Source organism: Heteronotia binoei, chromosome 21 (genome assembly GCF_032191835.1).
Source record: "Heteronotia binoei isolate CCM8104 ecotype False Entrance Well chromosome 21, APGP_CSIRO_Hbin_v1, whole genome shotgun sequence".
Lineage (NCBI taxonomy): Eukaryota > Metazoa > Chordata > Lepidosauria > Squamata > Gekkonidae > Heteronotia > Heteronotia binoei.
In genome coordinates this window covers 79,792,337-79,805,311 of record NC_083243.1, presented here as the reverse complement: position 1 = coordinate 79,805,311, position 12,975 = coordinate 79,792,337, and the positions used below count along the sequence as shown (strand labels likewise).

Genomic DNA, 12,975 nt, shown 5'->3' with positions numbered 1-12,975 from the left:
AGGGAAAAGGGGATCTGAGAAATTATGGACAAGTGCATTTATTGGGAATGTCCACATCTGTCTCAGATACCTACCTTCAGGATACTATAAGCCCTTGGGGACTGGAACAGACCAAAATGTATTCTGTTTTGAGATAGGCTTCTAAATCCATTTTGGTATCTGATGGAGAATGTGGGGTTGGGGCCGGGTTTGCATTGCAGGCAGAAAGACTCTTTAAACCATTGTTGATTCTGATGGTGAAGAGTTTATTTTTCCATTTCAGTTGTCTTAAAGGGTAAGCATTACTGTCCCACTTTTTAATGAAGTTTTATCTGTTTTTTTGTTTGATCTGTTTTATGAAACACTTTTCTTCAGACTTTGTTGTGTGGTTGCATCTCTGAATTTCAGGAGATGCTATCTTAACTGTTTGTAGCACTTTGTAATGAGGCATTTTATTTTTCCTGTCCATTTCTATTTTTTAATTGAAGCAGTTTTTCAGTATATTGATATAATGCAAACCTAAGACAGAGAGGAACAAAAATAAATGGCAGGTGGTGCTGAGGAACAATGCAGCACTAGCTGAAATTCAACCCAACTGTGCTGTGTATCCAATTCAAGAAACCTATTTGCAAATGTCCCCTTTGAAATGATCCCACCTTGGGACCAAACCAGATTCAAAATGGGATAATATCTTCCTGTGAAAGTGCACTGCGGATGGCCTGGTTTTGCTCCTTTCATGACTGACCTTTGAACATCAACGTTACCATTGGATATAGTGGCAATGACACTTAATTATCATCTTCCATCCAGAGAAGTTAGCTGTGTTATTCTGTTGCTGAAAAATAGTAAAGAGTCAGTAGCACCTTTAAGCAGGGCCAGTCCTAGGGCGCACGACACCCCAGGCAGACTCACTGCCTGCCACCCCGCACCCCTGGGGGCCCTAGGCACACGTGCACACCCCAGGCCAGGACACCCCCACCCCACCCCACCACTGCTCCTCCCTCCCCCCTTCTGCAGTGCTGCAATGCGGCGGTGCACACACACACACACCCTGGTGTGCTCAGAGGAACACCGCTAAGCTTGGGCCTACCCGCTTTAACATGGGCATCTGAGCGTTGTCTCTTAAGAGAGTGCTGGAGGAGGTTTTGCTTCCGCCTCCTTTCTGGTAGGGTCAAGCTTAGTGGACAAGCTTAACGGCGCTCCTCTGAGCATACTCCACATATTACTTTCAAGGATGGCTTAACAATAGTGTGATTTCTAAAAATTCAAATGTTAATCCTAGCTTTTAAGATTCTTTAGATGAACTGAGATATTTAACAGCCCATGGATTTCCTACTGCATCCTCTAGGCATGATGTGATATACTAGCTGTTTCTTCTTCTCTTAGGTGGTAATGCCTCTGAAACTGATGATATTACAGCTGATGGACAACATGGCCTTTCCTTTGTGAATCCAGTTGGAGAGCTCTTCTTGCATCCCTTGGCAGGCAAGACATTTCTGTCTTTCCACCCTAGCACACAGTGGTCTAGATCCAGTAATATGTCAGCAGAAAATGATAACAATTGTGGATCTTCCTCCATTCTGCTGTCCCCAGAAGTCCTCTCTGTTTTTGACCTCAGGAAGGTTTATTGCTGGGGTCATATGATCTACTTGAACTAGTAACCACATGGGCTGGGAGGCTGCAGTAGGGAAGAAGAAAGAATCAAAATTGTTCCTTTTGCCTCTTTCCTTGTCTCTTCCATGCATAGCAACTATTAGTCCACATGGAACTGTGAGCCCAGGGATAAAATTTCCTGGAGTAAAAAATGACAGTTGGAAGGAGGGAAACATTGGAAAGATCCATGATCCTTGCATATGTGGATTGCTGAATCTAACTCATCGTCTCTTGTGGTTGCTCTTATCTCTTCATTGTACAACTTTTCATCCATATACAATTTTTGTGCTCCTTTCTTACAAAGACAGGAGGGTTGGGGAAGGGTTCTATATGTCCCATACCCACAAGCATTGTACCAGTCAGAATGCTAGATCAGCAGTAGACAAGAGGATTAGTACTTTGAAAACATTATATTTATATAGACCAAACAGAAGCTTGGCCTGGAATTTCTGCACAAAATCCTGGGCATCTCTAAACCTTAGTGTTATGTGTCCCATGGTATTGGCTCAGTCTGTGGCTTTAGCCATTTCCTATATTGTGGCTGCCTGTAGGCTTAAGCTGTGAATTAGGCTAGTTCAATGCAGTATCTTGGTGCCAGGGCTCCATATCTATGTGGCTGCAGGCACTGGCATGCTGCGTTCTACACATAGTGGAGCCTATTTGCAGGGTACGTGCTGCCATGTGAATCTGTTTTTCAGTGGCTTCCACCTAAGGGTTTTAACACATGATAATGATTGCTGCATTCGGTTCTGGACACTCCTCATAGCGCATATTCCCACTGGTTGACTGAAGTATTTCTGGTTTTGGTAGGTACCAGGAAACTCATTTCCTTTACTGTTTTTTGGAATTGTAATATCTGTTCTTCATTAGTGACCTGAAATTGCACCACTTAAAACCAACTTTTCTTTCTCATTCAGTTACAGAAAACCATGGTGAAGTGGTGATTGAAATCTTTTTGAACTGCACCCACTGCCAGTCTGGTAACTGCAAACCAGGTCCTGACACTTCCCTGCCAATTTGTGTTTGTGGGGCTGGAGCCATCTTAGCCAATGACAATGTCTCTTGTACAGGTAAAATATGGAATATCCTCTCAAAATATATCATTTCATTGCTCATTTTCTCCCATTTTTTTTATGCATGGTTCAAAGGTGATAAACACATCTACACTAGAGAGCTGAACTGGCATAATAGTTTTCTTTTTCCAAGGAATCCAAGGAACTAAGAAGTTGAGCTCTGAATGTTTTGGGTTTGTTCTGCTGGGGTGGTTATTTATCTGTTTGCTGTATTTCTTGCCGCACTTTTCTTGGAACACCAGAGTGCCTTACAGAAATTATAAAACAGAATTGACAAAAAGGGAGTGGATTGCAGTAGAGGTATGGAATTCTCAGCAGTCTCTACAAAATTCCAGTTCTGTTTTACTGCAGATTTCTGTAAAAAAAAAAAAGACTTCAGTGGTTGGTTGTTGTATTTGTGAGGGGTTTTTCTCATTGTGCTCCTTAACCCAAACTGTTACCAAGGTGCTGACACTTCCCTGACACACCCCATTCCTGCCATCAATCTCCTGCAATACCACCCAGTCAAACACCAGTTATACAGAAATTCCTTTCGTTTGCTTGAAACTCATTATCTTGTACAAGGTCTTAGAACTTCAGGGCATGTTGTTTCCACAGGCAGTCCTCTCTCATTATTCATCATTTACCATATGAATCTCAAAAAAGAGGAATCCATTTATTTTTCAGTCTATTGCATTGAATAAATTGCATTTCCCACAATTATTTATGAGTACTGATAGCTACTGTATTTTGCTACAATGTATGTTATGTCAAGATCCATTACCCACCATCATGTGGAAGGCAGAATGAAAAGCTAGACCTCTGTCATGGTGCATCAATGCATATCAGCTAGGATAGTTAAATGTATTCACCATATTTAAAGGAAGTATAGGGACGGTGGCTCAGTGATAGAGCATCTGCTTGGTAAGCAGAAGGTCCCAGGTTCAATCCCCGGCATCTCCAACTAAAAAGGGTCCAGGCAAATAGGCGTGAAAAACCTCAGCTTGAGACCCTGGAGAACCGCTGCCAGTCTGAGTAGACAATACTGACTTTGATGGACCCAGGGTCTCATTCAGTAGAAGGCAGCTTCATATGTTCATGTTCATAGGTCTGGTTAGTGAAGCCATATTGTCTTTGCCTGTGAAATGCTGGGGAGGTGACCACTGTTGCTAACAGAGTACTGAGCTGGTTGAATTCTGGGTCTGATTTAGGTTTAGGGAGTTTTTACTGCTGTGGTTAGATGATTTTTTGACTGGAGTCTGGACTTAATGGACTTTAGACAATATGTGCATCATATGAAGCACAGAATAAATCTTCAACAAGCTTGTCTCCTCCTATCCCCTGGCCTCCTCAATAAACACACCTGGAGTAACTTGATTCTATGCCTATTCATTCAGATACAAGTCCTGCTATGTTCAATGGGGCTTACTAGCTACAACTTGCATTTGAGGCCTGGGACTCTGTATTTCCACCCCATAGTATGGCTCTGATGACACTGCTGGGCTGTTCTTATGTTCTTATTCCAGAGCTGTAGGCAAATGCTAATAGGCTCTTATATGTTTCCACCAGAGATCAGTGGAGCTATTCACCTGCCTTTTCCACTCCTCTTGACCGTGGTTGCAATTATTGTGGTGCTTGGAATGGCTCTCACTTGCGGAAGCCTGTTGATTGGTAAGAGGCATCTTTCTTGTACATCTGCAAATCTCATAATATTGTTGCCTTTTTATCTATCCTGTATGATGGCTGCAATGGAAGACTTGAGCATAACAGGAGAGCTAAGGGATGATGAGAAAACTACATGATTGGAAAGGAATAAGGAGGAAGAGCTGCTTGTCATTGAAGAGATCCATGGCTTTGCATTATGAAATAAAAAAAATTAATAGTTGGAAAATCTTAAACAGCTCCTGGAAAATCTTATATATTGAACAGAGAAATGCGTATGCAGCCTCAGATAATAAAACAAATGGTGCAAAAGGAGAAGGGAGGGAATGGAATAACAAATTTGCTTATGTGTGGATAACTTGTCAGTTGTGATAAACAGGAATGGACACAAACTGAAACATGAATTGTGATTCATGCTAAAAATGGCTATCTCATGGTTTATTCCAGACTAATTCATCTGATCCTGCTGCACCTGAACACAAAAATGAACTGGCCTTTTTTCTTGTCCTGCCATTTTGTTTGTGTTTGGTTCATTTTTCCAGACAGCCTGGTATGATTCCTCAACCCTCTGCACTTCTAGTTACTTTCCAGTAAAACTGACTAGATGAGGCACTGCTTTGGAGGGCTGTAGCTTGGCCCTCCGAAATGCAATTCACACTAAACTTGGAGAGCAGGTAGATGAGAGTCCACTGAAGAGTTTGCCATAAGTTTGGTGTCTCTAGCCCACATGGAGGCTGTTCTATGCCTTCCTGAATTGAATGAACCAACAAACCACAAATCGTTCAGGAAATTGTAAAACACTAAATAAAATGAACCACCAAATCAGGCAACCCATCAAACCATGAAATGAACCATTTTCACGTTCCATGCTCATCCCTAGTGATAAACTTTCAGTACTGTCCTAAGCACAGTTGCATTCTGCTAAGCCCATTGACTTCAGTGAATTTAGAAGGGTGTAACTCTGTTAAGGATTGCACTGTTTATCTCTGTTGTTTGTCTTTTCTGTTAGCTAAGCTTTGCAAAAATTATCTTTGAATGTGACTAACCATCATTGCTACCCTTGGGGAGCAAATTCTTAAGACAGCTAAGGCAAACAATTATTTATATTAGGGTTTGTCGAATCTTTCGGGATCAAGTGCCGTGTTCTACTGGAGAAAGTTTTCCTTCCAGACGTTTCATTCTCAGCTGCGGAGAACGAAACGTCTGGAAGGAAAACTTTCTCCAGTAGAACACGGCACTTGATCCCGAAAGATTCAACAAACCCTAATGATGTTACCAGCCGTGAAAACCTGAAATCTTTGATATTATTTATATATTTAATTAATTTACTTTTTGTGCTGCCTTTCCACCAGGGAGGGATGGTGGCTCATAAGAACATAAGAGAAGCCATGTTGGATCAGGCCAATGGCCCATCCAGTCCAACACTCTGTGTTACACAGTGGCCAAAAAATTTTTATATATATAAATTTTTTGGCCACTGTGTGACACAGAGTGTTGGACTGGATGGGCCCAACTAAAAAGGGTCCAGGCAAATAGGCATGGAAAACCTCAGCTTGAGACCCTGGAGAGCTATTGCCAGTGAGTAGACATATACTGACTTTGATGAGCTGAGGGTCTGATTCAGTATAAGGAAGCTTTATATGTTCACATATTCAATTTTGGATCTCAGGGTAGCTAACAATAAAAATAATACACAGCAGTACACAATATAAAAGCAATACACCGATAGATATATAAAACAACAATTAAATACATAACGAGGAAGGAGGGTCAATAAACGAATGCCAGCTTTTTTAAAAAAGGGCTTTGACTGATAGAAGATAATGGGCAGAGAATTCTCCCTGGGAAAGAAATTTGATAATTTTGGTAGCACAACCGAGAAGGCCCTTTCTTGGGTTGCCACCCATCTCACCTCAAATGACAGGAGCACTGAAAGCAAGGCCTTCAAAGATTATTGTAATAGTTTTTTAGGTTCATATGGGAGTTGGCAGTCCTTAAAGTATGCTGATCTCAGGACTTTCAGGGCTTTATACCAGCACCCAGAGCTGGGCCCAGAGACAAATTGAAAAGTACTATAGTTGGAACAAGACTGTCACTAAATAGAACCTATGACCCACTCCAGTCAACATTTCTGCCTTAGAATTCTGTATCCATGGTAATTTCATTATTTGCTTCACATATATCCCACCTTTCTCCCTGGTGGGGATGCAAAATGTCTTACATAATTTTCCTTTATTTATTCTTCACAACAACTCTGCGAAGTACATTGTGTATAAGAGGCCCAAGGTCATCCAGCAACCGTCTGTGGCAGAGTGCATATTCAAACCACGATCTCCAAGATCCTATCCTGACACTCTGACCACTATACTGCACTACACTACACTGCATTGGCTGTCCTCTCTTCAATGGCAGCTCTATGTACAGTGTATTTCAGTAATCTAATCTAGATGTTAACAAGGCAAGATCTCTTTTACCCAGGAAGGGCCACAGCTGGCTCACCAGCCAGAGCTGCTGAAAGTTCGGTGGAAGAGATGGCTGCAGCAAGCCATCCTTTGGCACTAAGGCCGTGACCACAGGCCACAGTGGCAGTACAAAGCAGCCAGGCCCCCCAACTGACCACCCCTTCTCTGCCACTGGCCTCTTCCTTCTCTGCCCCTGGCCTACACCTTCACTGGCCTCCTGAGTGAATTCCCAATAGGAGGTCTGGGGAGACATCCTCAGATGATGGAGGAGTGTGGGTGAGTGCCCTGGCACTCCTGGAATGCCAAGCAACAGATATGGGCTTCCTCTGTTCAAGTGGCACCTGAACCTGAACAGGCTGCTCCCTGTTTCTGGGCTTTCTTTAAAGGGACTGCAGAAGAAGGCCCAAAACAGCTGAACAGCTGGGAACGCTCCTACTGCCCACCTGTTTTTGCTGCTTTCTGAAAATTCCATTTAAAGGGACTGTTGTCTCTTTAAAAACAGGGCTGCTGGTTCATCAGAGAGTGAACTGGTTTGGTTCATGGTTTCTCTGTGAACTGAACCACATTTTTTTGCTGTTCATGGCAATCCTTGCTTGTAACAGTGGAGCTGTAGCACAGAGGCTGATGCCCTTGTGATGGGACAATCTGTCTGCACAAAGCAGCCAGTTCACAAACATAGTAAAATACAAAGTATTGTTTACAAACTCCATGTTGCTCAGCTCAACTTTAGCAATATTTTTGTTGCTTCTGTAAAAATACTGATGAACTTTGAGTCTTATAACCCTTTTTCAAGGATATACAAGATTATTTAGGTCATCTTGTCTCTCAGCATTTGGAACTTTCTAAACTCTTGCTTTTACCCTCGTAAATGGCCTGTAAGATATAAAATTAAGCATGGATTTTAAAGAAGCCAGGAGAATGTTTTTAGGTTTAACTGAACAGTATGAATTTATTATAAAATCTATATAGTCCATCACTTTTGTCTACCACAGCTGTTTTCAGTGGGCAGTTTTTTACGCTGTCTGTAGTTTATAGCTTAAAATTTTGCAAAAGAATGTTACAGTTGCACACATTTTGGGAAGGAATGTTGTTTTTCATGACGCACAGTAATGTCTGCTCTTTATGGAGGATATATAGTGACGTAGACTTTATGGGTAAGATCTGCCAGTTGAGCAGATGGTTTTCTTGCCTCACAATCCTGCAATGCTCCAGAAAGATCACAGTAAAATTAACAAATGTTAACTAAGAACAACGAAGTTTTCAGTAATCAAATAAATAATGTTCAGGCAGAATTTCTGGAATGTTATTGCATTTGTTGTTCTGCCTTGTTCCAGTTCTTCTCTGCTGTATCCAGATGTTGTTTTTACACTTATTTCTGCACTATCCTCCTTCAGTTTATCATCGCAAGAAGCAGCAACTGGAAGGGGCTCGTGAGTGTCTGCAGAGTCCTGAATACAAACTGAGTAAAATCCATACCTCCACCATCATGACTGATTACAACCCCAACTACAGCTTTGCAGGAAAAGCAGCCACCCTCAGTGAACTCAAGGAGATCCCGCGGAAGAACATCTCACTGCTTCAGTAAGGTTTGGCAATGGAGTGTCATAATCTTCAGTCAGTGAAGATGGCAGCTTTGTTTTAATTTTAGATTCTCAGGTCATCCTGCTAACAAAAAGGTTTAGAACTTCGTAGCAGAATTTTGCATTGTTTGATGAGAAAACAGGCACCTCTGGCACAGGGCCCACTTGTGATTGGGACCATTGTGTTATTTATGCATTGCTTTTTAATTCTGTTCTTCCTTCAAGGAGCTCACAGCAGCATATAAGGTTCTCTGCTCCTCCATTTTATTCTCATGACAGCCCTGTGAGGTTTGTTGAGCTGTGAGAGAATGACTAGCCTAAAAGTCATTTAGTGAGATTTGCAGTCAGCAGGGATTTGGGTCTCCTGGACTGTGGTCAGATGACAGGCTAGACACAATCTGACCATGCCTCTATTTTATCTGGTGCTATTTGTTCCAGAGAGGTTTGTTCAAACATGCCACAACCTTAATCCACTTCACCACATGCTCACTCCATGGTTGACTGTTAGGTTATTGTTGCATGGTAACCAAGGGGGTGGGCCAGCATCCATTTTTGCTTGTCTTTTAAGCATGCACATAAACACAAAGACAAAGCACTGGGTCCTTTTTGACAATTCTGTGATCCCTCCACCAAGTACTGTAGCCCCTCTCAGCCTCCTTTGCTGTTCCTCTTTTCCTTGGAACACATGGCGGGGGGGGGGGGAGTGTAAGCATAATGCAGATTTACATGAGAGTAACTCCATTGACTTCCATAGATTTATTCTTGTATCAATCATGGAATGCTCTCAAACAGCAACTCTGAAGCTGAAAAAATATGGGAGCCTAACTAGGGACTATTTACATGGCTTTCCAACCCCAAGAAACAGGAGAGAGGGGTTGGAGGAGGGGATTTGTCACTCAAAAACAACTCCCCCAGTGTCATGAGCCCTGACAAGAAGGAGCTGGAAGGGTTAACAGACCTGGAAGAGTTGCCAGCCAGTTCTTCAGCTGAACAAACAGCAGCTGGCCCATCAATCACTCTCCAGGCACCAGCGTCAGCTATTGACGATCAATCTCCTCCAAGCTCTCCTCCTCCCATATCAAGAGTTGGAAGCAGGCTCCAGAAAGAACTTTCAGAGCGAAGACAAGAGGCACGCCGATGCTTCAGATCTCTCAGCCCTGAATTCTAGCAGAGTCACTGCCACCCAGGGAACAGGCTGATTGAGACTCCCATATAGCTCCCACCCAGGACCTGGTAACCTTGTGGAAGCAACAAGTCTATTCTCTGGCTTGCATCCACGCTCCTGCCTGATCTTGACCTGCTTGATTTCCTTTTGGCTTTTGGACATTGACTTCTGATTCTGGTTTGTGATTCTGTATTGATGACTTGGCTCCTGCTTAACTTCCTGAATTTTGACCTTGGACTGGCTTTGGACTCCTGCCTGCCTGCACCCTGAGAACGTGACACTCAGGGTGTCTGATCCTGACAGACTGGGTGCAGAAATGTAAGAGCAGTGATTCAAAACCCTTTGGCAAAGATCTGCTTATGTGCACATTGCTAACTAATTTAAAAAGGAGGGGAAAACAGAAGAGAAGGTTCAGAGTTTGCAACAGGGGAGTTCAGACAGCCAGAAATGCAGGATGGAAATGCTAACATCTGTAAAGACTGGACTTTCCCCAGTGTCAAATAACTCAGATTCAAAGATGGGTGAGTACAGGGTGCTGATGATTGGGGAATCAGAGGGAATGTTGCTGTCTGATCATGCATTTTAAATTCAGAAGGGAACAGCAATGACACCAGATCAAACAGCTCAACTGATCGCAGCCCTAATTTCTAATCCAATTGCAATATACCTCATCCAATAAACATAATTTGAATGCTGATTGATCATTCCAGATGAGTAGCCACGCTAGGCTCTGAACTGTCTAACTGAACCCTGGTCAGTAGTTGGATAGGAGACTATTAGAAAATCTAGAATCACTATGCAGAGGCAGGCAATGACAAAGCACCTCTGAATGTCTCTTTCCTTGATAGCCCTGTGGGGTTGCCATAAATTGGTTGTGACTTGACAGAAGCAGCAGCAGCAGCAGCAAAAAAACCCAAACCCCAAAACGGTGCTAGTCTGTAGCAGCAAAATAATATGAAGTGCATGAAAGCTTATATTGGACTGTTGATTATTTAAGGTACAAATGAGCTCTGGTTTTATTTTGTGCTGCAAAAAATTGGTTAGTGAAATCTTTGAAAAACTGGGTTATCCTTTTTTCAGGGTGCTGAGACAGAAGGATCAAGATGTATGTGGAAATAGAAGGACAGAGGCAGAATGACTTGGAACACAAAAAGAACTGAGATTTGCGTTAAGCAACTGATTGATTTAAACTTGGCCCAACTCTCTAATCGTTTCTAACTAGAAATGTCAATAGGATTTTAAAAGCCTAACTGCATGCAGAATCACTGCCCACCTAGTTCAGCCATTTAAGAAACTTGCTCTTTTTAAAAGCTGAAGGTCCAGAAACAAATTTCTTAAAAAGCTGAAAACAGGTTGATATCAATTGCTGAACATAGTGGAAATGAACAATTTTTTTCAGTGCAGGCCATATTCTACACATGATTTCTAAACCTACGGCCTATGAGCCTTGTGCCTCCCCTGGATTTGCACTTTCTGGTTCTGTTTATTGGAATCAAATGGTGTTGTGGATGTGCCTTTTCAGATCCATGATAACTCCCATTTTCTTTATCCACACTTTTTAATATCATCATTTTCATTTCACTACATTCTGTGATCTCAGATGCTGGGGGGAGGGCCACCGGTGGAATGGGAAAGAACTATGTCATCCCCCTGACCCACCTGGTCCCTTCTGCCAGGCATTGCTGGGCCAGTTTGAGTTCTAGCCATGTGGAAGAAACTTCCATGCTGGTTTGGTAGCACTTGAATTGCACTGCACAGAAATCAACCTCCATGTACTTCAAAAGCTGGTCATTGGGAGCAGTGCCTAAGCTGCTGCATTCTTTCTGTCCCTCCCTTTCAGGGCACTTGGACATGGGGCATTCGGTGAAGTTTACAAAGGGACGGTGGTTGGAATCACAGGAGATACCAGCCCTCTCCAAGTGGCTATCAAGGTTAGTGTCAACAACTAACAGGCAGAAATTAGCATTATGGGTTCAGCAGCTTTCATGAATGTATGATAATTCCTGTAGTCAAGATAGTCATGCTAGTATTTGCAATATGTTTGTTTTTAAAATTCTTACCTCTTAAACTCTTTTGCCCTTTAAGTAGAATGAAATTGGATTTTTTTTCCTGTCCCTTTTTTCTTTTTGTTACCTGTGTCTCACTGCTGCCGCTGCCTCCTCTTTCTGCTGAAAATGAAAACATCTCACAGTAAAGAACCTAAGATGGCTGTAGGGTGCCTCATTCCCCAACAGAAGGGCAGTGGGCAGGAACTGACAACATTAGAGCAGCCAGTGCATGTGAATATATCAGCATTAGATTTGCTGATAAACTACATTAAAACCAGAAGTTAAAGTTCACTCACAGTCCTTGAAATCTATATCAGTATGGAAGTTTGGGCTTTTCCTTTTATTGAAAATTCCAGTGTATATTATCTAGTGCTTTGCAGAGATCATTCTGTTGTGAACACACTAATAAGCCTGTAAACTGAGATGATTTTTAATACCCTAGAAATGTGAGTCCAAGAAGATTAGAGGATCATCTAGTTGAACTCTCATTCTGTTTCCTGGGGATCCTCTACATTCCAGCTCCACTCTCCCCAATCAGTACTCATAATGCAGAACACAGTATGCCACAAAGATAACGTGATATCAGTTTGTCCTCATTAAAGGTTCTATTGATGGTCCCAAACTCTAGCTCATGAATCAATTTGCTCACACATTTGTTCATGCAAGGTTACTTGCATTTTGGTATGCCACCTCCACTTGGGTAAGCCATCTTTGAAGGAGAGTCTCCTTTCATGTGTTCCTGTGCACCAACTATGGTCATTCAGCCAACTTTTGACTATCACATCACTTAGAGTGGCCCATCTGGCATCAACAAAAGCCTGGGGCTTTTCTGTTGTAGTTCCTGCTCTAGAGCAGAGGGGAGGGGAGTCTTTCCCTTGAAGATCTTCAAGAGGCATTGCAAGGCCTGCTTTTCAGGGGGAGGGCTGAATGGCAGGCATCTTTTAAGGGAAAGGTGGAGGGAGAGATTTGAGATTTGCTGTTTTATTTTGGTTTTAACTGTAAATATTTTTAACCATTTTAAGCTGTATTGAATTGCAAGGAAAGGTGGGATATAAATGTTGTAATAATAAATAAATATCTCTAGTGGTACTTAATGAGAACCTGGAAATTCCCAGGTTCAAGGAAGAAAACTTGCATGGGTCACATGAATGAAGGGTAGCAGATACAGGCAGAAAGAGGACTTCTATCAATTTCTAGTTGCTAGGATTAAATGGCTGATATTATGGTTTAGCATAGTAGTTCTTTGGTTCTCAAACAAAAGAGAAAAGTCAGGGTCAGGTCACTTAAAAGAAATGAATTGTGTGTTCAATGTTAAGGATAACCTGACTATTCTGCCCTTCCTTCTAAAACCAGTAGAACACTCAGAAAAGAACT

The 12,975-nt window shown here is 42.2% G+C and overlaps 1 protein-coding gene and 1 long non-coding RNA gene across 2 annotated transcripts in view; one reads left to right on the top strand and one right to left on the bottom strand.

Annotated features, from left to right (window-relative positions):
• LOC132590295 (uncharacterized) overlaps nt 1-12,975 on the bottom strand; it is a 394,082-nt gene that overhangs the window by 5,390 nt on the left and 375,717 nt on the right. The gene's annotated exons all lie outside the window — the stretch shown is intronic.
• LTK (leukocyte receptor tyrosine kinase) overlaps nt 1-12,975 on the top strand; it is a 208,051-nt gene that overhangs the window by 151,113 nt on the left and 43,963 nt on the right. Inside the window, exons 17-21 of the mRNA XM_060263328.1 lie at nt 1,366-1,464; nt 2,550-2,702; nt 4,254-4,355; nt 8,203-8,389; nt 11,394-11,484. Of these exons, the coding sequence (XP_060119311.1) occupies nt 1,366-1,464; nt 2,550-2,702; nt 4,254-4,355; nt 8,203-8,389; nt 11,394-11,484 (632 nt within the window). The remainder of the gene's footprint in view (nt 1-1,365; nt 1,465-2,549; nt 2,703-4,253; nt 4,356-8,202; nt 8,390-11,393; nt 11,485-12,975) is intronic.